The sequence below is a fragment of the Cantharellus anzutake genome (assembly GCF_015039405.1).
Source record: "Cantharellus anzutake strain C23 chromosome Unknown EI90scaffold_111, whole genome shotgun sequence".
Classification (NCBI taxonomy): Eukaryota; Fungi; Basidiomycota; class Agaricomycetes; order Cantharellales; family Hydnaceae; genus Cantharellus; species Cantharellus anzutake.
Genome location: NW_024067061.1, coordinates 221,382 through 236,783, shown reverse-complemented (window position 1 = coordinate 236,783; position 15,402 = coordinate 221,382). Strand labels below are relative to the sequence as shown.

Below are 15,402 nucleotides of genomic sequence, written 5' to 3'. Positions count from 1 at the left end.
CCTCGAAGAGCTGCCAGCCATTTTTGCAGTATTCGTTAGCTGTCGTCCTGAGTCGTTGGTTGTGTCGGCTTGGGATGAAGCTCGGGAACGGGGCCTTGTCATACCATATGAAGATGTGGATAAAATTACGAAGGAGGAGAAATATCACACGATCCGTTGTATGGTGGAGGATGGCCTTCGAGATCGCATCAAGAAATCTCGGTGGAAACCTTCGGAGGAAGATCTCGATGCTTTTACTTTGGCTTGTCGTGAATTGCCTGTTATGGCGTCAATCCGAATTCGCGAAGTCATCTCGCAGACACGGCATGGTCGCACCCTGCAGACAGAGTTCCAGTACCTGCTCAATCTCTCCGATCCACCCACCAGTCTCAACTGGGAGTACTTGCGAATACTTCGAAGGGCCTATATGCCCGATTCATCTGCAATGCGTGCTGATGTAGCCAAGATGTATCATCTATTGGTTGGCACGATTAGTTCGGCACGTCTGTCACTGAGTGCATATTCTATGTCGCAGCTTTTAGGAATTGCCAAGGATGAGGCCCAAGCCACATTGGAACCGATTAGCTCAATCATTGAACTTCCTTCGGATGATATGAAAGGTGTTAAATTCTATCATGCCACAGCGCAAGAATTTATAACGGGGAGTCCAATTGGTAATGAAAATGACAATGTATTTTTTATCAAAGACAAGAAAGGATATTTTCTCGGACCGCTACTCCTTCAAATTTTCAATAATTGTTGCAAGTGGAATGAATTTAGGATACCCACTAATCCCCCTCTCAGTGACAAAGGAAAATGGGTTGATTTTAAACCCTACAAGGATCAACCCAATCACATCCAATACATCATTGACAATGTACTCCACCACCTGGACCCAGCAAAACTCTTTTCCCAAGAGTCCAATGACAATGAATTGCAGAACGAGTTCAATTCCTTCCTTACGCAAAACTTGCTTACATTCCTGCACGTGGGAGGGGACATTGACATGCCATCAAAATTTGGTAAATTCAATGTAAGTCTGAGCGGGTTCATATTATGTTTGTTTGAATATCGCTTTTAATAGAATCACAACGTAATTGAACTCCTCCGAGAATGTGCAGCGATGCAATGGGTCCATCCATGGTTGCTTCATCGATCTATGTCTCTTTTCTGCCCACCCAAATCGTCTTTTTATAAACTATATGGCCACCTCTCTGAACCTATTCGGATCTTCGGTATTTCCAGCAAGATTTCGAACCACTTGATTCCATTGAGCGAGGCTTTGCATAATGGCATTGTGACATGCGCAGCACTCTCGAGAGATGGTCGATACGTTGCACTTGGGCTTGATAGCGGTGTTATTGAGATTGCTGATGTCGATGATCAACGTACGATCTCTCAGTTCCAGAACCATCCACCCAATCCGCCAGCATGGATTGAGTTTATCCATGGTCATCATCGTGTTGCCACTGAGGATGTCGATGGGAACATTGCTATCTATGGCCATCGTGCGCTCCCTGTGAAACTTGGCATTCTCCCCATAGGTGCCTATCCTGTCGTAACTGCAGTCTCAGATAGTGGATTCTTCATTATACGAGTCCTACGGGATCCTGGAAAGCCTTGGTACAACAACGTGGCGCGTATATACATTTCAGGCAACCCGCACATCCAGCTCCTTGCCTCTCCTCCCGGCACTCCCATTCAACCCTTCCGGTCCGATTTCGAGCCAGCCTTTCCTGAACGTCACACGATTGCGTTTTCTCCGGGGGCACGATACATTGCTGCCTTCGATCAGCACAGTGCGTTCACCTGGTCGACAGAATCGGGTGATTTTATTGCGCATTATAACATATGGGGAGACAAATCTTGGATTATAAATCCTGGCTTGGCTCCTACTTGCCCGTATCGCATCCCTCATCCGGAATCTACTCGACTCACTCTTCCATTGGCAGGTGACACAGTCTATGGGCATCATTCCTGGGTGGACGCGGGGCCTGACTCGGACGAGTCTTGGATCGGGCGTCCATTTTTCTATCACTTACCAGAAGATGAAAGGGGCTATTCAATTGCTGCAGGAAGGACCCCACTAGTCCATGCCTCCCGTAAGGTATGGTTTAATGGCGGCCCGCAACTCGCTGTCCCAGACGAGTATTGCCCGGTTCCTGTCAAGGCAAACAGCACCAATGGCGTACAGCCCTGGTACGGTGATCAACTGATCAATTATATCAACAATTTCTACTGTCCTCAGTCCAGCAAGGATGGTACTCGGTTTCTGCTCCAGGGCCGGACGAAAGCTCCCATTCTCATCGATATTGGCCAAGCTGCCTGGTATTCAAGTGCCACGCTTGACTCAAACCTTCCCTCGAAGTTTTAGATAAACCAGAGAGCGACTGGAGAGGAGTCTGTGCTTGACTATGAAATCCCAGTTCCTAGCGATCATTCTCTTTGCAGAGCATCATCAGACGATTCTGCTTCTGAAACATCTAAAATCGACTGCTTTAGTGTTTCGCTTCTGTATAAGAGTTCGCATTATGTGTCTATTTTATGTGCGTTTTTTACATCTGTAACTTTAAACATCTCACCCAACCACAAGAAGAGCTGGGTACACGTGGATGAAAGAGTAGCGATGATCTTGCAATGCAGCTGGCTGGAAAGCTGAGGATGGGGGAAGACGAGGGGATAGCACCAGCTTGAAGATAGATGCGACAATGTCGAAGTGCAAGTTGAAGCACAGAACATAGTTTTACGAGCGTGATGAGTGAGGACTAAATTATAAGCTGTCAAGGTGAAAAAAGAGGTATAAAGCGAGAAAATGTCAACCTTCCAGGACGGCACATCCACGAAGCCAAAAGCCATCAGATGAGCATTGCTTTCTCGGACCCATCGGGGAACAGCCAACCCACTCCACCACGAAAATCAAGCGATTCTAGCCACAGTGGTATCTCGCAACATTTGGTCTGAGGGGAGGTCTAACAGGGGCGGTTTTCTGAGCTATTCAGAGGGGGGGCCCGTCTAGTAAAAGAGCCTGTGGGGCAATCATGCCATTCCCCACCGCCGAGGCAGTGACCTCGAACACTAAGTGACATTTGGCAGTTGACTGTGAATACACATGCCAACGGTGTTCTTGAGACTTGCGATGCAGCCACTCTAGGCAATGGTCCTGTATGAATATGGAGCAGGTCTCGTTCAGAGTTGATTCGACGAGTCATTTGGAATGTCCTCCCTCACCAGGATTAAGATGTGCCCACGGAAGGCACGAACGTCAGGGCCAGGCCAGTTATGAGGCTTCTCACAGAAGCCGAGGGGACTGTCCTCAGCTTCGAATGAAGATCAGCCACCCGAAGAATTCAATCGGAGGCTTGTTCCCCAACATCGCCCACATGGTTTTCATTGTTGAAGCAGTGGTTCGATTGAACTCAATGAGACGTCGCCTTCTTCTGCACGGGAGACCATCCTTGCCTATGCCAACATCAACTCGTAACCTAACGTTAGCCAGAGGAATGACTTACCAAAACTCTTGTCCCGGTCCGGTTATGGCCAATACAACCCTGTAGCCGCTTCCATTGCCAAAAAGTTATCGGACTCAAAAACTCGACAATGTGGTAGCGTGAAGCTGACAAACAGATGCGGCAGTGCGCTGATATCGCCGAAATCGATGATGGTCGCCTGTAGGGTCTGAGGGTCGATGAGGAAGTTTGGCGGCTTGATGTCGCCTTGAGCCATCACCACGCGCTCGTCCAAGATCTTGACCCATAGCGGCAGGGTCCTACCCGATGATCGCGGAGAGTCTGTAGTAAAATCCATCAGTAATCGACTAGAAGACCTACTTCTACTCAATCATACCGTGTTTATATGTCGCTCTAGGGCAGGCGCGTCGGTGTAGCGAATGGCATGTTCGAAAAAGGGATGAGATGGCCGCTTTCCGTACGAACGGGCGGGACTTTGCGACTTTGCGTGTGAGCGTGCGTTCCTTCGATCGGTTAGACGAATCTCTGCACCGGCTGGAGGAGGGGGCTCGAAGAGCCAGCTGAGGGTGTCAGCAACCGCCCGACAATAAGCGGGACTGCACCTCAGCCTCATTGGTGGTGTCATTGACCTACTCGATCTTGGTTGAAAGGTTGACGGGCTCCATTACACAAATGATACTGGACACATATGGCCCCGACAGAAGTACCCGCAAACATCTTGAACGGTGCATTCGAAGGGATTTTGAATGCTGCCGCGTAAACGAACGCCTAGGTATCAGCTTCGTTAAGGAGGTCCATGGAGTCTTTGAATTTAACGACACAATCATTGAATAAGAGGATATGAAACGCAGAAGGATCCTGCATGGCGCTTTGAACGGCAACAGCTTCGAGGCGGGAATAGTTCACACAGATGGGGCGTGACATGTGGGACTCCATGGGCGCAAAGGGCAAATTAAATGAGAGACGCTGGGGAATTATTATGCGTGAAATTGAATACTTTATGCGCCTAAATTATGAAGAGAAAAGGGGACGTAGCATCCTGCCTCCTCTCCGTGGAAGCGCTGGGCTTAATTCCGTTTTGGTCCTAGCATCCAGCGGGGTGCACAATGGAGATCAGAGCTTGTTAATGACGCTAGATGCATCGATCGCGCAGATGAATTTACATAAACGTACTGTACCCACATGACCAACTACCTGTCACGCGTCACGCGGGCTCGCAGGTCAGGCTCATTTGAAGACTCTGTCACGCGTCACACGAGGCAAGCGGTCAAATGGTCCCATGTCACGCAAAAATGCTCATTCACTTGTGGCTATGCAAAGGCAATATCAAATTTCCTTTTTCGGGTAATTGGTATGTTCCGAAACGAAAAACCAGCTGGCTGTGTCTCGATTTGAGGGGTCTTATTTGGTCGCGTGATATATGAAAGCTGGGGTATAGATGTCCCCCAAATCGGGAAACTGACGAGAAGGCACTGCCACTGCCCCCGAAACTCACCTCCTGCACACCTTGCGTAGCTGGATCGATCAGGTCTCAGATGGTGTAGTGTGGAGGGAATGGCCTATTTCGATGTAACGCAAACTAATCCCAGAGCCCATTCCACTTATCAGGGCCAGTTATCATGTCACTGTGATCGACCTTCAATGCCATCTCCCCAGTCCGATCCTCACTTTCTCAATGTCGATCTACCACACAAACCTCTTGTGGACCCGCTCTGGATTCCTCCGAGGAGTTGAATCGGGATTTGGAGGTGGAATCGACCCTTGGTTGGCTCCGGAATGGTGTCGGCATCAACTTGAAAGGGGACGTTCGGGGAGCGGAATTATATATGCGATCTGGGTACCAGCTTTAGGATACATGGCTACGCAACAGGAGATGGGTAGATCGACCCATAAATGCTCCAAACGATGTAGATACAACATTTTGTTTTCAAGATATCAAATTTGATGGATCGGATGCAAATTGAAGATTTCCCCTAAACCCAAAATGACCTCCAGAACGAGAGAAAACTCTCATAATGTCCTCCCCTCTGAAAAACACGTCCAATAACGCGTCTGACGTGTCCAGTGATACACCTAATGCTTCCATCCTCCACTTGAATGCCAATTTCACGGACGGAATCACGGTGTTGACAACAGCGCCTGCGGCAAATGACTTTTTGGGAGAAAAAACTGGTCCGTTTGCAGACCTAAGGGCACTTGTCGAGAAACACACTACAATGGCCCACAGGGCCAGCTTTCAGCCACTTCCCTCCCTGGAAAACGTAGTTCGGGATGTTGCACAGCACCTGTGGGGACATACACTCCCCAAAACTATTGGAACAATTGGCGACATATTTGACGCCGTCTCACTGACAAATGACTTAAGTTTCGAAAGTGAGTCATTATCTAAACAGCTCCAAGCCACTCAGTTATCCTCAACATTCCGGACAGTATTCCTAGAGACATGCATTGCCGCATATGCAAAGAAACATGGCAAGTCACCTCAGGAGGCCATGGAACGTTTCCGTTCACATGTTCCGAGTGAGGTAGGACAAACAGCTTGGCAGGCATGGTTGAAATTGCACCGTAAGTTCACAACACGGTCACACTCTCACACACTCAATATTTCCCCTTTCAGCTGGGAAAGATAGCTCAGAGGCAGGAAGCCTTCGTAAGGCAGAGCAATTGAAGATCGAAGAGAAATACCCTGAGAGGGCCGATGAAGCAAAGGCTTTTTATGACAAGTTGCTCGTGCATTATGGGGATGCAATCCTACCAAAAGACGAGAGGGAAACACGATCTGAAAAGGGCTTCTACTTGCTACAAAAGCTGACTGGCAGATACGCTGCTCAGGTGAAGTTGGAGATCAATATTATTGTAGATCTAATTTGACAAAATAGTGACATGATAGGCTTCCACGCTCAGCTCGATTTACCCTGTTGGCATTGCACTTGTGGGCTTCACTTCCGATGAAGCAGTGCCACCACAAGAGTCAACCATTGCATTCACCAGTTCACCATTCATCGCTGAACTAGTGAAAACATTGGGATTACCCTTTACTCAACAGGCCGCGCAAAGTATGAGGTCCCTGTATGACGGAGTATCAGCATTCAGGTGAGCAAGATAGATATGGCAATGCACAAGGAGCCTACTTATAATGTTTCCTCAGCCCTTATCAGCCCAATGCTGCCAAACAAAAGTCTGTATATCCGGCCCTTTCCTGCTGCTTATGCTAACTTGCTGTAGAGCTTTCCTCCGTCACCTTAGTGATTTCAAGGCCCCTGTGAAGTCTGAGAATGAGGAACATAATATATCGGGCCTTATGAAGGCCATCGTGCAACATGCCAAAAAAACTGTCCATTTTAATGATGACTTAGATGTTGATGAGCGACTTATGATCTCGGAGCTGGACTATGAGTAATGACTCAGTCTCAGCCAATATGCGTGAAGAACTGGATATATTACCTATGAGTAATGACTAGAGGTAATATACATAATATAAGTTACAATGATAAAGCAATGAGGGAATGTAACTAACTAACCTCAGTCTCAGCCAATATGCGTGAAGAACTGAGGGAAAAGGAAATGAATTCAAATGAATGAATATGTCCGTGGCCTGGCACGGATTAGTCCGAAATAATATAAAAGAGAAAAGGTGTTGTGACTAAGTAGTCACGCTACCGCGGGAATGTGGCTGTCCGGGCGAGTTCCTCACCCGGATGTGGGAATGTGGCTGTACGAAAACTCGTCCGGCCTCCCATAGCACACGGTTCCTCCAACATTAGAGAGGCATCCAGGTGGCAGCAACGTATGCGTGAAGCCGAAGGCTATAGATGAGGATAATGTGGACTTTTATACACCAGTGATGAAAAACGAGGATGGCTTCGCTATTGAAATCGACAAGGAGTTTGGTAAGCCCACGGAGCGCCGCAAGTTGTGCGCTAAACAACTCCGGATGTTAATCAGTATGTCTTCAGGTTGAGCCTGGGTGATCACCGACTGACATACACACTAGGTGATAAAGTGGGCTCAGCTGACGAGGTGCAGGACAACTGGAAGAGTGCCAACATTCTCCCCCTCTTACTTGAGCATCGCCTTCGATTTGCCGGGTGGCATCGTGGAGTACCATGCTTGGATAAGTCACTGCCGTCCAATTGGACGCCACGTGAAACTGCCCGTTGCTTGTTGCAACTCTCTCACACCATTCCAGCCCAGAGGTTGAGAGTCGAGACCATGACCGAAGGTAAGGGTATATCAGTAAATGTTTGAAGGTTAGAGCTGAGGTACCGTTGTCCAGAGGAATATGTGGAACGCGAGGTAGTGCACTGGGCTCCAGACCCAAAGGGTGAGGTTCGATCTTATGTATTGCCCGAAGATCAGGTATGCAGGGCCGTGGCCAAGACAGTGGCCGTCAGCACTCGAGCAGGACATCCAGAAAAACGCAAGGCAGACTCGCCAGAAGCGACTAGTGCCAATGACCAGGGGACATCAAGTCATCCAAGCCCCAAACGGATGAGGACTAGGTCGAAGAGGATATCAAGTAAGCCTAAACAGGCAAGAGCTAAGCCCGGACGGAAGGTCCCAGTCGCGAGCAACCACGTAGTGAAAACAATGCCGGAAACGACAGCTGGGACTAGTCAGGCAAACGAAACGACCGTTCCAGAGACCCCTAGCGAGCAGCTGCATGAATCAGACAGATCGGTTTCGCCGGTAACAGCTGGCGAGTCCCACACATCCATCCTCCTGCACTTTCATCTGATGCAGCAAGGTGGGAACGAGGTGCCGGAAATTGAGAGATTTCACACAACAACGACCACCCCTCACTTTGATCTTATGCCGCACAATGAGAATGAGGTCCCGAAGATTGGAGGATCCCACACAATGACCACCATCCCTCGCTTCGATTTTTTGCCTCAAAGTGAGAACGAGGTCTTGACAATTGGAGGATCTTACACAATCCCTCACTTCGATCTGACAATGCAGAGTGAGAACGAGGTCCTGACGATGGAAGAATCTTACACAGCACCCAGCACCCCTCGCTTCGATCTGATGCCACAAAGCGAGGACGAGGCCCCGAAGATTGGGGCATTGCACACCGTGCCTCACTTCAATCTGAAGCCGCAAAACAGAAGAAGCATCTCCAGAGAGGGAGGATGCAGTGCCTCTCCCGCAGTGGCCATCACGCAATTTAATCCGATGCCCCAAAGCAGGAATAGCATGAGTACCGCCATTCTTCCCATTGATCCTTTGCTGCAAAATGGGGACAATATTCTGGCGAAGCCAAGGGGTGGAACGATGGACCGATCCCCAAGAATGGCGTCTATTCCACCGATTAAGGTGATTAACCCAACACCCCAAAGCAGCCCGATTAAAGGGCAGTCAGGATTGAGGGAGAAGAACAACGGCGTCAGCTATCTCACTGTCAAGAATGAACATGACTCTCGCTCACGTTCAGAATCTCCTTCCTCCACAGCAAGTACAAATGGAGAGCCCGTCACCTATGACCACCTCCTTAGGTGTGCACAGAACGGGGTGTGGAGGGCGGCTATAAAGGCTGCCACGATCCTTCGTTCGGAAGCACTCGAGAGTCAAGATGTTGAACTCCTGGTTAAGGTCGATGTCATTGCTGAGCAAATTAAAAGCAAACAGTCACCACTCGACGAGCCAGATGTTTCCTTGCATTGGCGGCTCATTAATGATGCTGGGGAAGAACTTCTTCTAAATAAAGGGGCTGATGTTGGGAAGGTTGCTAGGTCAGTAGCTCAGCTTCTTGACGAGGCAGAGGCCAGCGAAGAAAGGGATGGGGTAATGGACAAATGGATCGCCAGGCTGCCACGCAGGGCGCCCTGAGAGTAATAGCCAATCCTAACATTTCGGCCTAAGTGGTAATCAGTATTCTACAAATTTATGTTTGGCGTTTGGTTGAAATGAAATGCCGCCAAGTACACTTATTTATAAGGACATAAGGATCAAGTTGAGTAAAAATTAAAATGGTTTAAACGGCGTTCAATAGCCAGATGTGAGGATTAGATGACATATATCATACAACATCATTTCGTGCTGTGCCAAACGAGAACACAATCTACGTTGCACGAAATAATTGGGTAGAAGACGCCGGAGTACACGGAGGCATAGACAACGAATACGACAGCCGCTGTGCAACGCTAGGCAACTCTCCGACTACAGTTCGCCACATAGATCCTCCCTGGTTGGCTTGTTTGGAGGAGCAGGTGGGAACTCTGCCATTTTGAGTGCGAAGAGCCCGGTTTTTGGCTGCCAGCGAATGGACTCAAACTCCTCTTGAGATGGGTTCCCGGACTTCCTTAACATCTCATTCGATCGACATTCGATGCCCTCAAAAAGTTGCCTTCCAGTGCTGGAAATGAAACGGACAACACTGGGGTAGATAGAGCCCTCCGAAAGGTAGATCCGTTGACGGAATGCGCGCCTGAAGCGCTGAAGGCGACAAAGGATGAGACAAAAACGAAGGAGTCCAAGATATTCCTCTTGGTTCAGCTCAAGAGGCCTGCGCAAGCACATCCTTTCGAGCGCTTCACGCCTGAAGGTCACCTCAATGACGTTAAACGGCAAGCGTCCTTGGCCGGCTGTCGCCATTATAATCGGGAAGCGATTATACTCGAAAAGATCTTGCGAGTACATCCGCGTCCACAGCTCTGTTATCTCGGCTGGCAGTGTGTCTGGGCCTCGAGGGATGAGTGGCGCTGGAGCGCGATCCAGGAGGATTTTGGTGGTGGCTTCGTCGTATGGGCGAGAAAAGACCTCGCCGATGTACCCAAGCTCATAGATGCCAGTATACCCGCTTGGGGTGTAGTCGTGCATGTTGATATCTCTGAGAATTGCACCTGAAAATCTTGATTGGAGGTATCGCCTGAGACTCTCATTGCACTCCTGTGTCTTGCAAAGCAACTTCAGAGTGTGCGTCGAGCCATCCCAGCCCTCCACTTTCCGGTTCAAGGAGGGATCACGGACTTCTCGAAAGGCAAGAATGCCCCGCGTCTTGACCGCTTCCAAGTCATCACGTAGCTCCAGTACCGGACCTGATAGGCGTATGGATATGCCAACCCAAACATCAGCGGCGGCAGAGTCAATCCTAGGCGACGAAAAAGCGCTAGACAGGCCAATAAAGGGTACAGATTGATTAGACGATGGAAGGGGATGGTTAGGTTGGTAGTACGAGGGAGGTATTTTGACAAATGCTGTCAACAGTGGAGTATGGGCGCCAATGGCGAATGGAATTCTCATCTTTTCCCATTTTGTTCCTTCCAGGGTCGCTCTACGGTGAAGGCCCTCTTCGTATTTTAAATCTAGCCAGACTCCTTGTAGCACACTCTTCATTGTAACAGTGAAGTCGCTGAACGGAATAGGATTCCCCTCGGGGGCAAGCGCATTCAGGCATTGCTCCATGACAAATTGCTGACTGGAGGAATCATCTCGTGGAGCCGCGAACACGTAATGCTGAGGGCGAGAACATGTGATGGTTCCCGTAACAACAAAATCGAACCCGACAATAATATCCCCCTTCACAATGCCTCTCGAGTCTTTGGATTGAGCACGATTCCGTATCTCCTGTTGAAGGGCATGCTCTGCTGCATGATCGAATAGAGGGGGACATGATCGACAAACTGCAAAGCGCTTTTCACCATATTCCACGCTCCAATGGGGAATTCCCCACCGTTCTAGAGTGAGGGCAAAGGCTTGGGCAGAGGTGCTGAGAGTGAGGTCGTGAACCTCAGAGTGAGTGCCGTCTGAGCCGTCAAAAATAGTTCCAATGGCTATTTCTTGAACTGGCCACGTCGGAAGTTCCATACCACCCAATACGGCACACGCATCGAGGGAAACGAGAAGGCAATAGCGAAGAAGTCCTCGTAGTTCTCCAATCTGGCGCTCGATCTCGCCAACAGTTTCACAGTGATATGTCTCGGATCCCGCAATCATGCGGGATTGAAGCAGCTTGTTGAGATAGAGCTCTGACTCGTGCTTGAGTATTCTGATGATTTCACGGTGAGAGGGAAGGATTTCTGCTCGGCAGAGACGAGAGACAGTGCTCTGAACGAGGCGAAGGAGTTGCTTCAGCACGGACTGTGTGCCTAAGAGTCTCTCTCTCCACTCAGACGTTGGGAGCCAATTCAAACCATCAGGAGCACGAAGCAAGTCGATGTTAACGAGTGGCGCTTTGATATAATGAAAAGGGGGGCGGAGCTCAATGAGCGCAAGGTATGGGCGGAGTGGATCGAAGCTGACTGGTCTCCGGCAAAAGTCCATGAACTCTCGATATTTTGGAGAAGCGTTCAAGACGCTTGTCTTCGCTGAGGGTGTAGCGCTCACCCAGGAGGCGTATGTTCCATTGTAGGGGCAAATCTTATCAGTGTTCACGGCCACAATGCGGATCAGCGTCTGACGGTACGCCCGCTTGATACTACCTTCTAGACATCCTCTATGTATTAGACTGGAGGTATCCCGATAGAAAAGGAAACAGTAGAGCTTACGAGACAACTCCGTTCTCCATTTCTCAACATGGCTTGCAGCCTCAGGACCAGGGGAAAGTAGCGGAACGGGTGAACGAGGCGCACCTATCAACATCGTCATGAGAATAGCAAATAGGACATTACTAAACATACTATGCGTACCTCGAATGATCATAGTGTCCTTTAGCAAAGACGCTGTCCCTCCATCCTGTGCCACAATTTGTTCGACTGAGGTGAAACGTGTGATATCTGGTGGTACTCTCGGTCTTGATGGTGGCTCGAAGGAGGATGGCAGGAGGGGTAGAGGGGGTCCTGGTCGGTATTGGGAGGTAGGAGCCGACATATGTGAGATTTGGGCTGCTTCGAACTGAACGCCTTTCATAGCGAGGGATGGGTGATGCTGTCCGGGCACACACGGAAGTGCTTTCGATCTTGACGACGACTCATAGGAGGATGACGGGGGGAGTGGACGGAGTTCCTGTCGAGATTGGGAAGTGGGGACCGAGGCATGGGCTAACGGGCTTTGGGCTTCCTGGACACCCTCCATGGCCGGAGGCGAAGGAGGGCAACGGTGTTCTGGTGCATAGGAGCACTCTACAGCCGTACAGTGATCATATCCGGCGGTCCGCCATCCTGGGCGGTTTGTGGGACGAGAGGAATGATGTGAGACTTCCCGGGTTAAAGGCAACCTGGGAGGCGCCCAACGTGCACACCGTTGGGCTCGATGAACTGGACGTTCCTGATCCTCTCGCACCTCGAAAGGACAGCGTAAATCCCACCGCAGCCCTGGAGGTCCCCTCCTTGGTGCGCCTGAGCGTCGACGGGGATAAGGGCTTCGTCGAAGGGGAGATCGAGTTCGTCGACGAAACCCTCGACCAGAACGAGAGTAGAGGCGAGAGGTATGTGGTGTTGATGGAACTGAGGAATCATACCTTTCTGAGGGTGACGTAGAAGGCTCCTCTTCTTCCGCCCAGTCGTTCTCGCTAAAGAACTCTTCTGGTTCAGAAGAGACCCCATCATCATCCTCCGGCGGGTGGAATGGATGTCCAGCGAGTCTCAGCAGGATATCTCCATCCCCGGTAAGAGTACACAGGGAAAAGAACCGAACCGCCCCAGGGGGATATGTTGGTCCAGCGGGTTTGAAACGGTCGTGATAACGGGCATTGGAAAATGCAGAGGCCACCTCATCGGCTATACCAATCGATCCTGATGATGTAGTTCCGATGAGATGCTGCTCCCAGTGCTGCACGCAGATGCATTCCGCAATGCTCTCGTTATTATCCGTTATCGCCCTCTTCATGGATTTGGTCCACTTCGATGGGTCTAGCCTCTTGAGGAAGACCTCACCGAAAGTCTTTCCTACAGTCCAGCCTTCCTTGCGATCAGGATATGGGAAAGAAATGGGCTCGGGTGATGGTGTAGGCGGGGGCATGGGATGAACGAAGCACCGCAAATACCGTCGCGCCCCATGAGGAAAGCGGCTGTATTCTGGAGGGGAGATTTCGGATTCATTTTGTATGCATGAATCAATGGCTTCTCGAAGCCATGGTCGGGGAATGAGAGATTCGGATGGAAGGACAAATACCTCAAACACAGCATGGTAGTAATGGTGGGAGTACGGTAACTTTAGCTTGCATCTCTGAATCGCTCCACCCAGTGAATGATCGACAACAAGACTAATCACCTCCTCCACTCTCGCAATCCGTTGGTCGTAGAGAAAGCGGCTGGGGTGCAGCGAGCCATCATGCGACGGCAGCCCAAGTGGGCGAATATAGAAAATGCCCTGAGGATTTATTTTCCAGCCCTGGCAAAGTCGATTAGCGTTGGGAATGGGAATAGGCGAGGCCTCCATGGCTTCAGAGCTCATAGTCAAGTGAATGGCCTCCAACTGGAGGTTTCCGGCCTCACGGAAGGTGGCAGCGACAAGATCGACCGTGTAGAAAGCGTCGTGCGACCTGGGATGGGGCTCGACCAATATCTGGGAAGCCAATCAAGCAGGGGAAAAGGCTACAACGCGGAGAGTGAAGTAGAAGGACCGATCACACCCCTATCGTGGAAGAGGTCCAATGGCCTGGGTGACCAGACTGTCTAGGATCAATCGATATCTCCGTGATGGCAGCGAGCCACTAAGACTCTCTGCCTTCTAGAAACACCGAAGGCTCCTGAACGGAACAACGCCAGCACGAACCCGATTGTGATTCCTGTGTCTCGTCGCAACGTGAACGAGGTGTGTACAAGGGAATGAGATTCGTACCCACTGGAGCCTGAGACAGGTTGGTCGATTAAGCAGGTGTCACGGTGACGTCGTGACAAGGCTGCAAGCAAACGAAAGATCAGAACGAGTTTCAAATGACACATGTACGCAAGGTGAACAGGGAAAGTACTTAACAGTTACAAGGATTGGTGGCTGCGGCGCTGTCCAATGAGGTCGAGACCACAAATTATTAGAGAAGGCAAAGGATTTAGATCATGTATGAAAGGCGAACAGAATAGTACTTACATTACAATGACCAGCAGTTACCCTCGGATTGTCGGGATGCAGTGAAGAGACCAGACGACGTCAAAGGTTGTCGAAACGAGAATAGGCTCGTGACCTCAATTGGCGTGGGATTAACTCTGACGAAGTTCAGATCAAGCTGTCATGGATATTCCTCAGGTGCGATTTTGCCATCCCAATAGCTTTTTAATACTGAGTTGGTCTATCGTAGGCGGGAATCACCAATGCTAAGGAGAAACGAGGTCGCGGACGTCCTCGTTTGTATGCCACAGCCGATGAGCGCCGGGCGGCTAATACGCAGCAACAGCGCAATCGTCAGGAAAAGCTCAGAGTGTAGGAGATGATTATACATCGCTCTAATATGTAAGATATTGAGCTAACAGGTCATTAAATAAGAGAGATCGACCCTGTATCGGACTCCCTAACTACGGGAACCCAATCCGCCACTCATTCAGCCAGATCCCACAAGGTGAAGCGGTAAGATGCCTTATATGATTGGATGACAAGGTACTAATCAAGTGTTTCCAAGGGCAATCAAACAAGCTTCACTTATGCGTTTAGGCATGGTACGAACACATGATGAGTTCGACCCACTCTCAGCTATGGAACGTTGGCCCCCTATTGGGGAGGACCCAAGGTGCCAACACTGCGGTGTCGATTTAAACGAGTATACAAACCTGGAATCGAGATGCAAGGAGTTGGAGGACGAGCTTCAGAAGCTTCGAGCCGAAGCTTCGATGAGTGCCAACAAGACTCAGTGATGCGAAATCTCTTTCATGGTGTGGGCGAATCTTTGTACTCATTAGGGAACACTGTTATACATATTTTACACATGTGAATGATGACAATGTGGCTGAATGGATGACTAATATTGGTGCAGTGAGTGAACACCTCGTTCAAATGAGGGGGGTCGGTTTGGGTATAATGTAGGGCTGGAAAACATACGTGCTGCACAATGGGAATGAACAGGAGAACTATGACACATAATTATCCA

At 49.7% G+C, this 15,402-nt stretch overlaps 5 protein-coding genes across 5 annotated transcripts; 4 read left to right on the top strand and 1 right to left on the bottom strand.

Moving 5' to 3' along the window:
- Positions 1–1,591: 1,591 nt before the first annotated feature.
- On the top strand, positions 1,592–2,726 carry EI90DRAFT_3085475 (uncharacterized protein; the record flags this gene model as incomplete). The annotated part of the gene is made up of 3 exons (XM_039062133.1): positions 1,592–2,525; positions 2,582–2,602; positions 2,635–2,726. A coding segment is annotated over one exon (741 nt), but the record flags the coding sequence as incomplete, so codon positions are not given.
- Positions 2,727–3,562: 836 nt separating this feature from the next.
- Positions 3,563–4,542, bottom strand: EI90DRAFT_3158757 (uncharacterized protein; the record flags this gene model as incomplete). The annotated part of the gene is made up of 3 exons (XM_039066191.1): positions 4,444–4,542; positions 3,823–4,376; positions 3,563–3,745 (listed from the first exon to the last, which is right to left on the bottom strand). Exons 2-3 carry the CDS (start codon positions 4,069–4,071, stop codon positions 3,563–3,565), a joined length of 432 nt encoding a protein of 143 aa, XP_038909407.1. The 5' UTR covers positions 4,072–4,376; positions 4,444–4,542.
- A 498-nt stretch (positions 4,543–5,040) lies between these two features.
- On the top strand, positions 5,041–6,846 carry EI90DRAFT_3158756 (uncharacterized protein; the record flags this gene model as incomplete). Its single annotated transcript, XM_039066190.1, has 6 exons — positions 5,041–5,819; positions 5,877–6,011; positions 6,064–6,278; positions 6,337–6,539; positions 6,595–6,624; positions 6,672–6,846. Exons 1-6 carry the CDS (start codon positions 5,462–5,464, stop codon positions 6,844–6,846), a joined length of 1,116 nt encoding a protein of 371 aa, XP_038909406.1. The 5' UTR covers positions 5,041–5,461.
- Positions 6,847–7,290: 444 nt separating this feature from the next.
- Positions 7,291–9,275, top strand: EI90DRAFT_3134006 (uncharacterized protein; the record flags this gene model as incomplete). Its single annotated transcript, XM_039064625.1, has 3 exons — positions 7,291–7,390; positions 7,441–7,668; positions 7,723–9,275. 3 exons carry the CDS (start codon positions 7,291–7,293, stop codon positions 9,273–9,275), a joined length of 1,881 nt encoding a protein of 626 aa, XP_038909405.1.
- Positions 9,276–14,552: 5,277 nt separating this feature from the next.
- EI90DRAFT_3134004 (uncharacterized protein) lies at positions 14,553–15,169 on the top strand (the record flags this gene model as incomplete). The annotated part of the gene is made up of 4 exons (XM_039064624.1): positions 14,553–14,567; positions 14,620–14,741; positions 14,805–14,885; positions 14,938–15,169. The coding sequence occupies 4 exons, from the start codon at positions 14,553–14,555 to the stop codon at positions 15,167–15,169; spliced, it is 450 nt and encodes a 149-aa protein (XP_038909404.1).
- Positions 15,170–15,402: the final 233 nt, after the last annotated feature.